Source organism: Oncorhynchus kisutch, linkage group LG13 (genome assembly GCF_002021735.2).
Source record: "Oncorhynchus kisutch isolate 150728-3 linkage group LG13, Okis_V2, whole genome shotgun sequence".
In the NCBI taxonomy this organism is placed as follows: Eukaryota; Metazoa; Chordata; class Actinopteri; order Salmoniformes; family Salmonidae; genus Oncorhynchus; species Oncorhynchus kisutch.
In genome coordinates this window covers 71,603,029-71,621,211 of record NC_034186.2, presented here as the reverse complement: position 1 = coordinate 71,621,211, position 18,183 = coordinate 71,603,029, and the positions used below count along the sequence as shown (strand labels likewise).

The window sequence follows — 18,183 nt, the reverse complement described above, 5'->3', positions numbered from 1 at the left end:
TTGTCATTGTGATTGATGAGGGGAAAAGACTACTTACTACATTTTAGAATGACAAAATGTGGAAAAAGTCAAGGGCTCTGAATATTTTCCGAATGCACTGTATGTATGATGGATTATTCTGCATGATTGATGTTTCTTTATGATGGATATGTCTGTATGATAAATATGTCTGTATGATGGATATTTCTGTATGATGGATATGTCTGTATGATGAATGTCTGTATGCAACTACAATGAGATGGCTGTCTGTCTGCAACACATCATGAAACGCTCAAAATATCAGAAAGAAACAATCAAATTCACATACAAACAATGGAATTATTGAACATTTATGATAAAAACTTCCTAAAGATTGATTCTATACTTAGTTTGACAAATTTCTTCATCCTGTAATATAACTTATTTGAACTTTTCGTCCGACTGGACCTGAACGGGCTTTTGGATTTGTTTACCAAACGCCTGAACAAAAGAAGCTTTTTGGACATAAATGGACATATCGAACAAAACAAACATTTATTGTGGAACTGCGATTCCTGGGAGTGCATTCTGATGAAGATCATCAAAGGCAGCCTCCCAGGTGGCGCAGTGGTTAAGGGCGCTATACTGCAGCGCCAGCTGTGCCACCAGAGACTCTGGGTTCGTGCCCAGGCTCTGTTGTAACGGGCCTCGACCGGGAGGTCCGTGTGGCGACGCACCATTGGCCTAGCGTCGGGTAGGGATATCCTTGTCTCATCGCGCACCAGCGACTCCTGTGGCGGGCCAGGTGCAGCGTGCGCCAACCAAGGTGTTTCCTCCGACACATTTGTGCGGCTGGCTTCCGGGTTGGATGCGCACTGTGTTAAGAAGCAGTGCGGCTTGGTTGGGTTGTGTATTGGAGGACGCATGACCTTCAACCTTCGTCTCTCCTGAGCCCGTATGGGAGTTGTAGCGATGAGACAAGATAGTAGCTACTAAACAATTGGATACCATGAAATTGGGGAGAAAATGGGTAAAAAAGGGGAGGAGAAAGAAGATCATCAAAGGTAAGTGAATATTTATAATGCTATTTATGACTAATGTTGACTGCGCAACATGGCAATATTTCTTTTGGCTGGTTTGGGCTCTGAGTGCCATACTCAGATTATGCTTTTTCCGTTAAAATAATTGGAAATCTGGCACAGCAGTTGCATTAATCTCTCTCTTGAACAAGGCACCTTTCCCAGGGACATGAAACAAGCTAAAGTTATACCTCTGTATAAGAAGGGGATAAAGTCTGACCCTGGGAATTATAGGCCTGTATCTATCCTCTGTGTAACATCAAAGATCCTGGAGAGAATTGTACATGAGCAAATGTATGACAGGCAGGGTCTAATGTATGATTTTCAGTCGGGTTTTAGAAAAACATACTCAACTGATTCATGTCTACTTTACTTGACTGACTTCATCAGGAAAGAGATTGATGAGGTAAATCTGTGTGGAATGGTACTGCTTGACCTACAGAAGGCCTTTGATACAGTTAACCACTGTCTCCTAATCTCCAAACTGGAGGCACTGGGGTTAAGCAGTATCTCTCTCGGCTGGGTAAAGTCCTATTTATCAGGAAGGGAGCAAGTAGTAGAGGTTAATGGTTCACTGTCTCAGGCAAAACCAATGAGATGTGGCGTTCCGCAGGGGAGCGTGCTTGGGCCTCTGCTGTTTTTATTGTATGTTAATGATATGAAAGATGCTTGTTCTTGCCGTCTTTTTCTTTATGCGGATGACTCTACACTTCTGGTGTCTCACAAAAGTTAAACTATGTTGGAGAGCATACTTGGCACAGAGCTTACTAACATTAGCAAATGGCTTGGAGATAATAAGCTATCTCTGCACTTAGGGAAAACTGAAGCAATTATTTTGGGATCCAGACCTAAATTGTGCAGGTTGTCTGAAATCAGAGTAGAGTTAGGGGGTGAGGTGCTGACTACTAAAACCTCTGTTAGCTACTTGGGATGTATCCTTGATGGAAGCTTGGGAGGTGTGAGCATGGCCAATAAGGTGCTAGGGAAGGTTAATGCCAGGACTAAGTTTTTAGCTAGAAAGTCCAAGCTGCTTGATAAGGACTCCATGAAAGTGCTAGCTACTGCCCTCATTCAATTTCATTTTGACTATGCTAGTACTTCCTGGTTTGGGGGCTTATCTAAACTTATGAAGGGGAAGCTCCAGATAGCCCAGAATAAGTTGATAAGGGTTGTATTGAAGGTGAGTCCACGTACTCACATAGGCAGGAGCTGCTTTCAGGAACAAAACTGGCTGCCTGTTGAGGCTAGGGTGTCCGAGATTAGACTAGGTTTGGTGTACAGGAGTATTCATGGTCCTGCGCCCAGATATCTAAGTGATTACTTTCCTCGTGTTAGGGATGCACACAATCACAGCACCAGATCAGGTGTTGCTGATGTGTGCTTATACAGGTTCAGGAGTAATGCTGGGAAAGGTACTTTCTTGTATAACAGAGCCTCAGAATGGAATGAGTTGCCTCTGCCTATAAAAACAAGGTCCTCTCTGGGCAGCTTTAAACATAAAGTAAAAATATGTTTGATGTTCTCTGTGCCCATATGAATAATCCCTATGATGTAACTGGAATGATGAGATAGATGTTCTTCTTCTCTGTTGTTGTTTTATTATTTCACTGCCATACTGTGTTCCATCTTGTCTAGCCATCTTGTCTCAAGAGGACCACAATGGAAATAAGTCCCAGACTTTATTGTGTGTTATCCTCAATGATTTTATTCATGTGCATGTATGGCTTTTATGTTTTATGCATGCTTGTTTTTTTAAATGGTCGAATTAATAAACTAAACTAAACTAAAACTAAAATATAACATATACTCACTCTTCATCCTTAGATGAAATTGCATGGAAAAAGGAATGGGTTGGTGAAATAATTTTCTGTCATGGACAAAGGAACTCAAAAGGTGTGAATTTCGATCTGAATGTGCAAATAGTCAAGAATATATTTTTGAATATGAAAGTGGATGAAAAAGAGATTTGGCTCATTAATTCTATATGGTCCAAATCAGGATGATCCATGCTTCTTCAAAAATATTTATACCAATTTATTGAATTTACAGGCAACAAATGATCAAATCATTATGGTGGGAGACTATAACCTCGCAGGAATTCTAAGTAATACATTATTTTCTTAATTTAAAAAAAATTGTCCTCCAGTCAACTTTGATTACATTTCCAATATCCCCATCCACGTGGAAATTCTATGAGCGTTATGTGAAGGCCAATTAGATGATGATTCGATCACATTCTGTGTCCTATAATTTTTTTTTAACCTTTGGTGCAAGAGAGAAAGAGACAAGAAAGTAGTCAAGACGACTAGCTTGATTAAGTCTCCTCCATGTATATCTCACTAGGTCGGGGGTTTTTAGTCTCCAAATATATTGACTATTTCTAATTTGTCAATAATATTTGTGATTTCCTTAAGGGCACGGTGATGATAGTTGGTAGAGTGATTTCCTTTACGGTCCATTGAGGTACTTTTAGAACTACCCATCCCGGATCCGGTATATTTGTCATCAGCAACGCTGAATAGCATAGCACAACAGTCAAAAAATATTACTAGAAAATATTCATATTCATGAAATCACAAGTGAAATATAGCGAAACACAGCTTAGCCTTTTGTTAATCACCCTGTTGTCTCAGATTTTGAAATTATGCTTTACAGCAAAAGCAATACAAGCGTTTGTGTAAGTTTATCGATAGCCTAGCATAGCATTATGTACACTTAGCATCAGGAAGCTTGGTCATGAAAATCAGAAAAGCAATCAAATGAACCGTTTACCTTTGATGATCTTCAGATGTTTTCACTCACAAGACTCCCAGTTAGACAGCAAATGTTCCTTTTGTTCCATAAAGATATTTTTTATATCCAAATACCTCCGTTAGTTTGGTGTGTTATGCCCAGGAATCCACCGGAAATAGCGGTCATGACAACGCAGAAAAAATTCCAAATTATATCCATAATGTCGACAGAAACATGTCAAACGTTTTTTATAATCAACCCTCAAGGTGTTTTTCAAATATCTATTCGATAATATATCAACCGGGACAGTTGGCTTTTCACTAGGACCGGGAGGAACAATGGCCGCCTCTCTCTTCTGTGCAAAAATCACTCTGAGAGCCCCCACCTGACCACTTACGTAATGTGGTCGTTCACGCTCATTCTTCATAATAAAGGCCTGAAACTATGTCTGAAGGCTGTAAACACCTTAGGGAAGCCATAGAAATATAAATCTGGTTGATATCCCTTTCAATGGTCAATAGGGATGCATAGGAACACAGAGCTTTCAAAATAAGAGTTTTTCTCAGGCTTCCGCCTGCAATATCCATTCTGTTATACTCACAGACAATATTTTTACAGTTTTGGAAACTTTAGAGTGTTTTCTATCATAATCTGTCAATTATATGCATATTCTAGCATCTGGTCCTGAGAAATAGGCCGTTTACTTTGGGAACGTTATTTTTCCAAAAATAAAAATAGTGCCTCCTAGCTTCAAGAGGTCAACAATATGAGTAATACAAGGGCCAATTTGCTCAGCCAAATCTATAAGAAACCTTGCAGGAATATTATCGAGGCCTGTGGCTTTGGAGCGTTTAAGCTCTGCCAGCGTACTGACTATTTTGGCTGTTGCTACCTTTGCAAAAGAAAAAGAGTTTGGCTGAACCCCTAACTCTACATAATACTTCTCGACTTGGTTGCTTCCATACAAACCAGAACTGGTGGGACGCTTGCTAACCAGCTTGCTGGCAACAGAAGTAAAAACAGAGTAGAATTCATTGGCAACCTCTGCTTTTTCATATACCATCTCCCCTTTGATGTTCAGTCCAATACTGTTTAGTTTGTTTTTGGTAGTACTACTACAGCCTAGTTCCTTAAAGATTTCCAAAGCTTTTTAGGGTCATTTTTGTTTTCAATTATTTTCTCAGCAAAGTAACCCCTCTTAGCTACATCCATCCTGCTCTGTGCTTCATTTCTGTGACGTTTTATATAGGACAGAATCATGCTGCTCTTGAGAGTTTTTAAATGTCTTACAGGCCTTATTCCTTGCTTGGATAGATTCTAGAATCTCATGACTAAACCAAGAGCTAGATCTCTGCTTTACCCTGACCCGTCTAATGGGAGCCATTATATTCACCACATCAAGGAATCTACATTTAAAGGCTTTTTTTATATTTAAAGGTATTTTTTGATTCCTCTGATTTGATCGGTTTTGTGACATTTAAATATATTTTAAAAAATCCTACTTGTGCAAAATGTAATAAAGTTATCACTGATTCCATAGACTATTACTCCACTCCGCGATATTTTAGATTTATCAGACACCAATATTAAGTCAATTGTACTTTGCACTGTTTCACATATCCTGCTGGGATCTTTTTTAATTTGGGTCAGAGCAAGTGATCTACAAAAGTGCATGAATACATTGTGGGTTGGGATATTCTTTTTGCTGACATCAGTATTGAAATCCCCTAACAAAATGATTTCCTTCAACAGCGAATCATTACAGTTTGACAACACAATTTCAAGACCTTCATAGAATGCATTCTGCTTGGGCAGCCTATAACACACCCACAACAAAATCGTCTTGGTTTTGGGAAGGCAGATATCCAGCCAGACAATCTCCAGATCAGCGTTTAAATCTGATCTGACGTTAAAAGCAATGTCTGATCTTACAAACGCACATAATCCCCCACTTTCCTGACAACAGAGTAATTACCTATCTCAATTTCTGAGTCACAAACAGATTAATCCAACCATGTCTCAGTAAAACATAAGGCACCCACCTCTGATTTGCAAACCAGCAGGCGTATGTCATTGATCTTCGGTAGTAGGCTTCGGACGTTTAAGTGCACAAAATGTAAGCCCTTCTTCCCAAAGGCCTCATTGAATTCCCGATACTCCTGTAACTCGCATCCCAATGTGCTGCCATCTTCCCACTGCCTTGCCTCCGGTGGCCTCTCTGTCGCCATGGAGCACCTCTCCCCAGGTGCCACTCGATCGTCCTCACCACCATGTACCCCGTCACTCACCTCTGGTTGCTTCCACTCCGCTGTGGACCCCCCCTCCTCCGGTGCACTCTCCACCCTCTGTAAGTCCTCTGGTCCCACTCCACCTTCAGTGCTCACACACCCCGTGAGTAGAGCACACCAACAGCAACGGTAAGCTTCATTGACCCCATGTCCAAAGCTAGAGTTGCTGCATTTTAGATGAATCCACTGTACACACTCCAAACAGTCCAAAGCTTTGCTGTTACTCTTTACCCACCGTTCGCAAGAGGAGGATGGGTACATAGGCCGTTTGATGGGGTTCGTGATAAAGTGAGGTCCAGGGTATTGATGGATATCACCAGACAAGAGAAGGCATAGAGTTATTATAAGATCTCCACCATTAATTTGCGATTTCAGACTGGATTTCGATGATCGTTTTGGTTTGTGCCAAGGTGATATGAAAGTTTGGTATATAGCATTCCTTCCAAATCCGAAGAGCTGGATGCCATCAAAAGTGTTTGCATGACTGAGAAGTTGCTGACAATGTACTATTCTTTCATCTAAATAGCAGATGCAATTATTTCCAGTAACATTTAAAACATGCTGAACTTGCCGGTCGCCATCTTGCCGGCTGGCTTATCCTTTTCTTTTAGCCACGTAAAGAATGATCTTCTTTTTTATAATCTGCTAAACCATTACAATTATAACTGACTATACTATTTCATCCCTTACCATAACTAGATACTATTCTCAGTCAAAATTGACCATAATTAGTGCTTGTAAAGTTACTGCATTAGGAGGTATTATGACAGTCAAAATTAGAGATTTCAAATGTCTGATATTTAGAATTCAAGAAACAGGTTCTAGCAATATTTGTTTCATTGACTTGCCTATTTGCCTGTGAGCCAATGCCACAGATGTTAGAAAATTGGGTCAAGATAATATGTGTGTAGTAAATCTGAATAGGTTGATGTGTATGAAATTGGATGTGATTTAGTGAGATTGTGTATTATGTCTGGATTACAGTAAGAATATAATGCAGACACATCGATGGCCCTGAACAAACTTAATTTGACTCTATGTAAACTGGAAACCACGTATCCTGAGGCTGGATTAATTGTAGCTGAAAATAAGACTCCCTAAATTCTATCAGTATATCGATAATGCAACCAGGGCTGGTAAAACCCTGGATCATTGTTATTCTAACTTCCGCGACGCATATAAGGCCCTCCCCCGCCCTCCTTTCGGAAAAACTGACCACGACTCTTTTGTTGCTCCCAGCCAGAAACTAAAACAGGAAGCTCCCGCACTCAGGTCTGTTCAATGCTGGTCCGACCAATCTGATTCCACGCTTCAAGATTGCTTTGATCACGTGGACTGGGATATGTTCCGCATTGCGTCAAACAACGACATTGACGAATACGCTGATTCGGTGAGCGAGTTTATTAGCAAGTGCATCAGCGATGTCGTACCCACAGCAACTATAAAAAAAAATCCCAAACCAGAAACTGTGGATTGATGGAAGCATTCGCGCAGAACTGAAAGTGCGAACCACTGCTTTTAATCAGGGCAAGGTGACTGGAAACATGACCGAATTACAAACAGTGTAGCTATTCCCTCCGCAAGGCAATCAAACAAGCTAAGCGTCAGTATAGAGACAAAGTAGAGTCGCAATTCAACGGCTCAGACACAAGAGCTATGTGGCAGGGTCTACAGTCAATCACAGATTACAAAAAGAAAACCAGCCCTGTCGCGGGCCAAGATATATTGCTCATAGACAGACTAAACAACTTCTTTGCTCGCTTTGAGGACAATACAGTACCACTGACACGACCCTCTACCAAAACCTGCGGACTCTCCTTCACTGCAGCCGTGAGTAAAACATTTAAACGTGTTAACCCTCGCAAGGCTGCAGGCCCAGACAGCATCCCCAGCCACGTCCTTAGAGCATGCGCATACCAGCTGGCTGGTGTGTTTACGGACATATTCAATCAATCCTTATCCCAGTCTGCTGTTCCCACATGCTTCAAGAGTAACACCATTGTTCCTGTTCCCAAGAAAGCCAAGGTAACTGAGCTAAATGACTACCACCCCGTTACACTCACTTCCGTCATCATGAAGTGCTTTGAGAGACTAGTCAAGGACCATATCACCTCCACCCTACCGGACACCCTAGACCCACTCCAATTTGCTTACCACCCCAATAGGTCCACAGACGATGTAATCTCAACCACACTGCACACTGCCCTAACCCATCTGGACAAGAAGAATACCTATGTGAGAATGCTGCTCATCGACTACAGCTCAGCATTTAACACCATAGTACCCTCCAAACTCGTCATCAAGCCCTGGGTCTCGACCGCCCTGTGCAACTGGGTGCTGGACTTCCTGACGGGCTACCCCCAGGTGGTGAGAGTAGGTAACAACATCTCCACTCCGCTGATCCTCAACACTGGGGCCCCACAAGGGTGCGTTCTGAGCCCTCTCCTGTACTCCCTGTTCACCCATGACTGCGTGGCCATGCACGCCTCCAACTCAATCATCAAATTTGTAGACGACACTACAGTGGTAGGCTTGATTACCAACAACGACAAGACGGCCTACAGGGAGGAGGTGAAGGCCCTCGTAGTGTGGTGTCAGGAAAATAACTTGATCGTGGACTTCAGGAAACAGCAGAGGGAGCACCCCCCTATCCACATCGACGGGATAGTAGTGGAGAGGGTAGTAAGTTTGAAGTTTCTCGGTGTACACATCACGGACAAACTGAATTGGTCCACCCACACAGACAGGTGAAGAAGGTGCAGCAGCGCCTCTTTAACCTCAGGAGGCTGAAGAAATTTGGCTTGTCACCAAAAGCACTCACATACTTTTACAGATGCACAATTGAGAGCATCCTGTCGGGCTGTATCACCGCCTGGTACTTCAACTGCTCTGCCCACAACCGTAAGGCTCTCCAGAGGGTAGTGAGGTCTGCACAACGCATCACCGGGTGCAAACTACCTGCCCTCCAGGACACCTACACCACCCGATGTCACAGGAAGGCCAAAAAGATAATCAAGGACAACAACCACCCGAGCCACTGCCTGTTCACCCCGCTATCATCCAGAAGGCGAGGTCAGTACAGGTGCATCAAAGCAGGGACCGAGAGACTGAAAAACAGCTTCAATCTCAAGGCCATCAGACTGTTAAACAGCCACCACTAACATTGAATGGCTGCTGCCAACATACTGACTCAACTCCAGCCACTTTAATAATGTATCACTAGCCACTTTAAACAATGCCACTTCATATAATGTTTACATATCCTACATTACTTATCTCATATGTACAGTATATACTGTACTCTATACTATCTACTGCATCTTGCCATCTTGATGTAATACATGTATCACTAGCCAATTTAAACAATGCCACTTTATTATGTTTACACACCCTACATTTCTCATCTCATATGTATATACTGTACTCGATGCCATCTACTGCATCTTGACTTTGCCGTTCTGTACCATCAATCATTCATATATTCTTATGTACATATTCTTCATTCCTTTACACTTGTGTGTAAAAGGTAGTTGTTGTGAAAATGGTTAGATTACTCATTGGTTATTACTGCATTGTCTGAACTAGAAGCACAAGCATTTCGCTACACTCACATTAACATCTGCTAACCATGTGTATGTGACAAATAAAATTTGATTTGATTTTAATTTTAATGTGTAATGTCCAAATAAATAATAACCCAGCCAATTTGCATGGTTGAGTGTCTATGTGTGTAACATGAAGTGAGTATAGCCTTAATATTCAGGATGATATTTTCTCATATCGTATCACCATCATAGTTGCATCATAATTGCCTTTAACATAATTTCCATAGAAAAACACATCCCAGCATTTCCATAACAATTGACTTTTCACATGATCATGAAAGAGACCTTGCATTACAATAGAGATGACTTCACTACAGTACAAAGGTATACCGTATAATATGTCATTATTCCAAATGTCCCTGTTCTGATATCTTCCCCTTGCTTCCCCTAGATGGCAGTTTTTTTTTTACATTTTACCCTTTGGCTAATTTCCAACTTCCTTGTATCGTAACCCTGTTCATCTCTCCTGACCAGGATGGTTACTATATTTATGACCTTAGAAGAGTTATTTACATCTGAACCATGTTTATACAGTAAACAGTGACTAGAGTGATGTGTGTGGAGGCAGGACCTGTGGTTAGTGGGTTTGTATAATAAACGGTAAACAGAGAGACAGACAGATACATGTCATTAACTCCCAGTCAACATTACTGAGTGAGAAGCAGTCCATGAGCAAGTGTAATAAAGGATAAAGGGACAGCAAAAGGCTTTGATGTAGATGGCATATACACTCTTAGAAAACAGGATTCCAAAAGATGTATTTGCAAAGGGATGGGGTTCTACATTGTAGAATAATAGTGAAGACATCAAAACTATGAAATAACACATATGGAATAATGTCGTAACCAAAAAAGTGTTAAACAAATGAAAATATATTTTAGATCATAGATTCTTCAAAGTAGTCACTTTGACTTGATGATAGCTATAAACACTATTGCCATTCTCTCAACCAGCTTTAGCTGGAATGCTTTTACAACAGTCTTGAAGGAGTTCCCACATATGCTAAGCACTTGTTGGTTGCTTTTCCTTCACTCTGTGGTCCAACTCATCCCATAGCATCTCAATTGGGTTGAGGTCGGGTGATTGTGGAGGCCAGGTCATCTGATGCAGCTCTACATCACGTTCTTTCTTGGTCAAATAGCCCTTACACAGCCTGGAGGTGTGTTGGGTCATTGTCCTGTTGAAAAACAAATGACAGTCCCACTAAGCGCAAACCAGATTAGATGGCATATCGCTGCAGAATGCTTTGGTATCTATGCTGGTTAAGTGTGACTTGAATTCTAAATAAATTAGAGGCAGTGTCACCAGCAAAGCACCCCCACACCATCACACCTCCTCCTCCATGCTTCACGGTGTGTCTCACAAAAACACAGCTGTTGGAACCAAAAATCTCAAATTTGGACTCATCAGACCAAAGGATATATTTCCAATGGTCTATTGTCCATTGCTCGTGTTTCTTGGCCCAAGCAAGTCTCTTCTTCTTTTTCGTGTCCCCTTAGTTGTGGTTTCTTTGCAGCAATTCGACCATGAAGGCCTGATTTCATGAAGTCTCCTCTGAACAGCTGTTGTTCAGATGTGTCTGTTACTTGAACTCTGTGAAGCATTTATTTGTGCTGCAATTACTGAGGCTGGTAACTCTAATGAACTTATCCTTTGCAGCAGAGGCAACTCTGGGTCTTCCTTTCCTGTGGCGTCCTCATGAGAGCCAGTTTCATCATAGCGCTGATGGTTTTGCAGTAGTGGTTTTTCCACAAATAGACAGGTATTTTCTTTTCCATAGTAGCAAGATCTATTTTTGCTAACTTTCTTTTAAAATGTATTGGAGTGAGTTCATTTCCTTCTTTTGGGATATGTATACCGAGTATGTCCACATCACCGTCAGACCATGTTATTGGTCAACTACACAGTAATGTAAAGGTTGTATTATTTATTGATCCAGTATGTAATATAGTGCACTTATCATAACTTGGTTGTAATCCAGAGAGGTGAGAAAAAGTATCTAAATCCTCTATGAGGCTGTGGAGGGATCCAAATTGTGGATTTAAAACAAAACATGAATCATCAGCGTGCAATGACAGCTTTGTTTTTAAGCCCTGTATTTCTCACCCCTGATATTATTGTTGGATCTGATTTTAACAGCTAACATTTCAATGGCAATAATAAATACATTATTTACTATTTTACACTTAGGGTTACTACACATAACTTTAACCCATTTTATAAGAGATTCTCCAAAATGTAAATATTCCAGGCATTTACGTACATATAAACTCCAGTAGTACTTTATCAAAAGCCTGAATACCAGGCCTGGTTTCCCAGATGTTTCAGTGTCCTATTGTTTCAGTACTTGTCTTATATTATCTCCAATGTATCGTCCATGTAAAAACCTGTCTGATTAGGATGAATAATATACAATACCGACAATACCTTTTTTTTGCTATACGCTATGCATTTTGCTCGATTTTTTCCATCACAACACTGACGTGTAAGGGGCCTCCAATTGTGTAAATGGACTGGATCTTTATATTTACCACTTGGATCCTGTTTCTGTAATAATGAAATCAGACCTTTTTGTTGAGAGTCTGATAATCTAGCATTAATATAGGAGTGGTTAAAACATGGTAATAACGGTCTTCTGAGTATATAAAAAAAAGGTTTAGTATACCTCCCCTGGTATGCCATCCAGCCCTGGAGTTTTCCCGGACTTAAAGGCTTTAATTGCATCTCGAAGTTCCCCCTCTGTAGTTTGGCCCCTCTGTAGTTTGGCCCCTCTGTAGTTTGGCCCCTCTGTAGAAAGACTCACATGAGTCTTTCTGTACAGCTGTTCATTTTACATTATTAAAGAAAAACAATCCATACAATTAGCTTCAGTGAGTGGAGATGGAGGAGACTGAAACGAAAACCTTCCTTCCTCTTTCAAAATATTGTTTGGGGAATCATGGGTGACTCGTTCATTTGTAACAAGTTTCGGTAAATGATTGTTGGTAGCATTTCTATGTTGAAGATAAAATATATTTGGTGCATTTTTCCACATATTCCATCAAGTTTGCTATATTTTTTAGAATATATTACATTTTATCTTTCTTGATTAAGTTCCTCCATTTCTTTTTGTTTTTCCTCTAAACTTATTCTGAGCCTTTATGTTACAGTTTTTATTGCTATCTATTTGTACTGTTAGTCCTTCCATTTCCTTTGTTAATATGGAATCTTTTGACCTTAAAGTGTCCCATTCAATAAGGGGATCTGCTGTACCTATGTTATGTCAGAATGATTCTGTCCTAGTTAAAAACAAGTTATCATCCAATAGGCTTCGATAAAATGTCCAATATCCTCACCCACATGGAAAATCTGTAAGAGTATGCCAATTATTTGATGGTCCGACCGCATTCTGTCCCCCATCAACACTTTTTAATCTTTTGGGATAGTGACATAAGAAAGTAGTCAAGACTAGCTTGATTGAGCCTCCACCATGTACATGTATATCTCACTAGGTCAGGATATTTAAGCCTCCATACCGTGCATTCAGAAAGTACTCAGACCCCTTGACTTTTTTCACATTTTGTTAGGTTACAGCCTTATTCTCAAATTGATTAAATCACCCCCCCCCTCATCAATCGACACATAATGAAAAAGCAAAAACAGGTTTTTACACATTCTTGCTAATTTCTTACAAATTAAATGAGATATCACATTTACGTAAGTATTCAGACCCTTTACTCTTTACTTTGTTGAAGCATCTTTGGCAGCGATGCCAGCCTTGAGTCTTCTTGGGTATGACGCTACAAGCTTGGCACATCTGTAACTAGGGAGTTTCTTCCATACTTCTCAACAGATCCTCTCAAGCTCTGTCAGGTTGGATGGGGAGCATTGCTGCACAGCTATTTTCAGATCTCTCCAAAGATGTTCGATCAGGTTCAAGTCCGGGCTCTGGTTGGGCCACTCAAGTACATTCAGAGGCTATTCCCGAAGCCACTCCTGCGTTGTCTTGGCTGTCTGTTAAGGGTCATTATCCTGTAGGAAGCTGAACCTTTGTCCCAGACAGAGGTCCTGAGAGCTCTGGAGCAGGTTTTCATCAAGGATCTCTCTGTACTTTGCCCCGTTCATCTTTGCCTCAAATCTGACGAGTCTCCCAGTCCCTGCCACTGAAAAAAATTCCCACAGCATGATGCTGCACCACCATAGGGATTGTGCCAGGTTTCCTCCAGATGTGATGCTTGGCATTCAGGTCAAAGAGTTCAATCTTCGTTTCATCAGACCAGAGAATCTTGTCATGTGCTTTTGTTGAGCATTGGCTTCCGTCTGGCCACTCTACCATAAAGGCCTGATCAGCGGAGTTCTGCAAAGATGGTTGTCCCTCTGGAAGGTTCTCCCATCTCCACAGAGAAACTCTAGAGCTCTGTCAGAGTGACCATCTGGTTCTTGGTCAACTCACTGACCAAGGCCCTACTCCCTCGATTGCTCAGTTTGGCTGGGACCCCAGGTCTAGCAAGAGTCTTGGTGGTTCCAAACTTCTTCCATTTAAGAATGATGGAGGCCACTGTGATCTTGGGACCTTCAATTCTGCAGAAATGATTTGGTACCCTTCCCCCAGATTGGACTCTCAAGGATGATCAATGGAAACATAATGCACCAGTGCTCGATTTCAAGTCTCACAGCAAATGGTCTGAATACTTATGTAAATAAGTTATTTCAGTTTTTTATTTTTAATGCACTTGCGAAAATGTAAAAAGGAAACTTGTTTTCGCTTCATCATTATGATAGGCTATTTGTGTAGATTGATGAGGGAAAATAATTATTTAATCAATTTTAGAATAAGGTTGTAGCGTAACAAAATGTGGAAAAGAAAAGGGGTCTGATTGCTTTCCAAAAGCACTGCATATATAATGTAACAAAAAATATGCTTGACCGTTGGTATGAGGTTCTTACAGTGTAAGTTTTCGCCAGGTTTAATGGGACCCATGTCATCCAAAACTTTGACTCAAGTTTAGCAAAAAGTATCTGGATGCATACCAATGGTCAAGCATGGTAGTGGTAGTGTGATGGTTTGAGGAAGCTTTGGTGTCTCAGGATCCGGATGACTTGCCTTAACAGAAGAATCCAGGAATTTTGCTCCATTTCAGAGAATTCTACAGGAGAATGTCAAGACAACTGGCTGTGAGCTGAAGCTGAAGCGCAGATGAGTCATGCAGCAAGACAATGATGCAGAACATAATCTGATGTTTTGGAATGGCCTAGTTAAAGTCCAGACCTAATCCCAATTGAAATGCTGTGGCAGGACTTGAAAAGAGCAGTTCATGCCAATTATTAAGTCTAAAGGGGCAATTACTTTTTCACACAGGTGAATTGTGTGTTGCTTAAACTTAAATAAAATATACATTTAGAAAAACTCAGGTTCCCTTTTTCTAATATTGGGTTTTGGTTGAAGATCTGATAACATTCAGTATCAAAACTATGCAGAAACATAGAATATCAGAAAGGAGGAAAAAACTTTTTCAAAGCACTGTAAGTGTTTCTTGACAGGTTCAATGTGAACAGTGTCTTATGAGCCCAGGTTGCTTTAGCCACCGTGGATGGATCATGAGTTTCAACAGCATCGGAGGACCTATCCCGAGCCTCATTGGCCAAGTACGATCCAGCCTCCTCCCAGGACCTGTGTAAGACAAACAGAGTTGATCAGATTTACAGTAAACCATAATCAACTTGAAAACACTCCTGTGTGTCAACAAAAAACACAGTGGGAAAAATGTAAGTGGGCAAAATAGGGCGTGGGTAGTTGGGTAGGTGTGTGTGAGTGTGTTCTGGCGACAGGTAGGGTGGGTAGGTACATTTGCATCACCTGACTCCAGCAACATTACATGATCCTGAATAAATATTTGTTGATTGAGAGGAGACTTTGACTGTGGAGTATTGACATGTTTGGATTTACCAAGAAGTCTGGACAGTAATTTGGTTCATAGGAAAATTTACCGTTCATTTCTGATCCGTGGTGTTTGATATGTGGTAGAACTATGGATTATCCTCTGGTGTGGGTTCTCATCCTGGTGCTGCTTAACTTCACTACAGGTAAAGAGGACAAAACGCTCATTCTGGAAAGATATTGATGCCTATTTGTGCTATAACGCTTTGTTAAATAAGTAACAGGTTGTTCAAATGTCTCTGTTTGGTTGATGCACTTCAGTCAAACAGTATCAATTCAAAAAAGTTGAGATTTCTATTTATCTGACATTGACAACAATGTCTAGAGTAGACATTAGAAATAGATAGTAGGTCATGTTGTAAATTGACTAATTTTGAAACAAAAGCTTGTATTTCTGTTAAAGTGCCAGAGTCTAAAGATTTGATTAATATCAATTAGAATATTTGAAGGAATTTTAAAGAGTTTTGTACTGATTAATAATATCTCAAAACATGAACTAAACTCATCAATCCGTCCTCTTCTAGATGTCTCTGGCCAGGTGGTGGTTCCCTCGATGAACCCCTTAGCTGTGGGCAGTAATGTCACACTGAACCTAGTTCCTCAAAGCCCCATCAACATAGGGACCTGGTCATATGAAACTACAATCATCGTACTTTTCTATCCTAATGGCAGTAGTGTGAGTACAAGTTATCAAGGCAGAGTCTCATTCAACCGTTCCTCCTCAGAGCTGTCCATAAGCTCTCTCCAACTCAACGACTCAGGTCTATATACCGTGCAGGGAATGGAGCCAGTCCTGTATGCTGTGGTGACCTTGTCTGTCCGGGGTAAGGAACTGACCTCTGCCTGTCTGTTGATCTTTATACGGTGATAAACTCTCACTCACTGGCGCACACGGTCAGTTGCTCGCACACATGCTCACCTGCACACTTACTTATCCAATCACAGACCTTCTTCAAACATGCATGCACATACATTCTCTATCAGGGATTCATCTCTGTCACAATAATAAAAGGCAAAGTCATTTTCCTGACCTCCAAAGCTAACACTTAAATATGTCAATGTTTTCTGAACCTATAGTGAATTTGGCCTTTGTAATACCTTAAACAGATCACAGAGTTTGAGCAAACTGTTCTTTTCAATTTCAGATAAGACGACCATAATATTTTGAATGTGTTCAAAGAGACTAAGGGCTCTACAGGGCTCAATCCTTAGACCTGGTCTCTATGATAAGTAAACAAAATAGCATATTTAGGTTGATTTCCAAAGCAAGTTTTACAGTATGAAACGAATATCAACTACATGGTTGTAATTCAGTAAGACACAAAAAAAACTTTCTTGAAACACATCCACCTTATCTTGACTGCCATCGTCTCTCTCACCCACAGAGCCCATTTCAAACGTGACTCTAAGGGCCAACGCTACTGATCTAGTGGAATTGAACGACACTGCCATGTTCACCTGCTCTGTCTCCTCTGGCACCTCCCTCTCCTACCGCTGGCTGAATGGCAGCTCAGAGGTCACAGCTAGTGACAGAGTTCGGCTTGGTGGTGGGAACAGCACTCTCACCATAGTCAGTGTGACACGACACGATGAAGGGCCGTTCAGATGTGAGGTCATCAACGGAATCAGCAATGGCACCAGCCAGCCCATTGGCCTCAATGTTAGATGTGAGTATCAGAGTATGCAGTATACTGTACATTAATCATACACAACATACATGGATTGTACCTTGTCATTGAGAGCCAGCCTTCCATGCAATGATGTAATATGCCTATTTTCATCCCAAACCATTCCTCTGTGTACACATGATCCAGATCATTATTTGGAGAGATCATTAGTAGACTGTGTTTAGTAGAGCAGGAGAGAAACATATTCTAGGTAATGTTTACCCAACACTTCATTGTTGTTGATTTTCCCCCATAGATGGCCCAAGTAACCTCACCATGATGGTAGTTCCTGAGATGACCATAGGACATACAGCCTACAAGACGGGCTCTGACATCACTCTGTTCTGCTCCGCTCAGTCCAAACCCGCTGAGTCCTACAAGTGGGGGTTTAATGGGACGTTCCTCAATGAGCAAAGCCCACAGCTCAGCCTGCAGAACATCAGGGAGAACCAGACAGGAAGTTATGCCTGCTTAGCCCACAACAATGTCACACTCCAAGTCGCCTCCATGACCACAATGATAAATATCGTGGGTGAGGCAACATTCATCGTTATGAAATGTCATATAGTTGGTAGTGAATATTTGATTATTGATGGGTATAAACAGATTTTGCTATACAGTGGGGCAAAAAAGTATTTAGTCAGCCACCAATTGTGCAAGTTCTCCCACTTAAAAAGATGAGAGAGGCCTGTAATTTTCATCATAGGTACACTTCAACTATGACAGACAAAATGAGAAGAAAAAAATCTAGAAAATCACATTGTAGGATTTTTTATGAATTTATTTGCAAATTATGGTGGAAAATAAGTATTTGGTCAACAACAAAAGTTTATCTCAATACTTTGTTACATACCCTTTGTTGGCAATGACAGAGGTCAAACGTTTTCTGTAAGTCTTCACAAGGTTTTCACACACTGTTGCTGGTATTTTGGCCCA

The 18,183-nt window shown here is 41.0% G+C and overlaps 1 protein-coding gene across 2 annotated transcripts in view; it reads left to right on the top strand.

Annotated features, from left to right (window-relative positions):
* LOC109878885 (hemicentin-1) overlaps positions 1-18,183 on the top strand; it is a 63,825-nt gene that overhangs the window by 19,596 nt on the left and 26,046 nt on the right. Inside the window, exons 1-4 of one of the 2 annotated variants that reach the window (XM_031787148.1) lie at positions 15,492-15,726; positions 16,105-16,404; positions 16,966-17,247; positions 17,504-17,779. The exons of the other annotated variant lie outside the window; for it this stretch is intronic. Coding sequence (XP_031643008.1) covers positions 15,672-15,726; positions 16,105-16,404; positions 16,966-17,247; positions 17,504-17,779 — 913 coding nt within the window. The 5' untranslated portion in view covers positions 15,492-15,671. Of the gene's footprint in view, positions 1-15,491; positions 15,727-16,104; positions 16,405-16,965; positions 17,248-17,503; positions 17,780-18,183 lie in introns of those variants that run through there. 2 annotated transcript variants of the gene reach the window in all.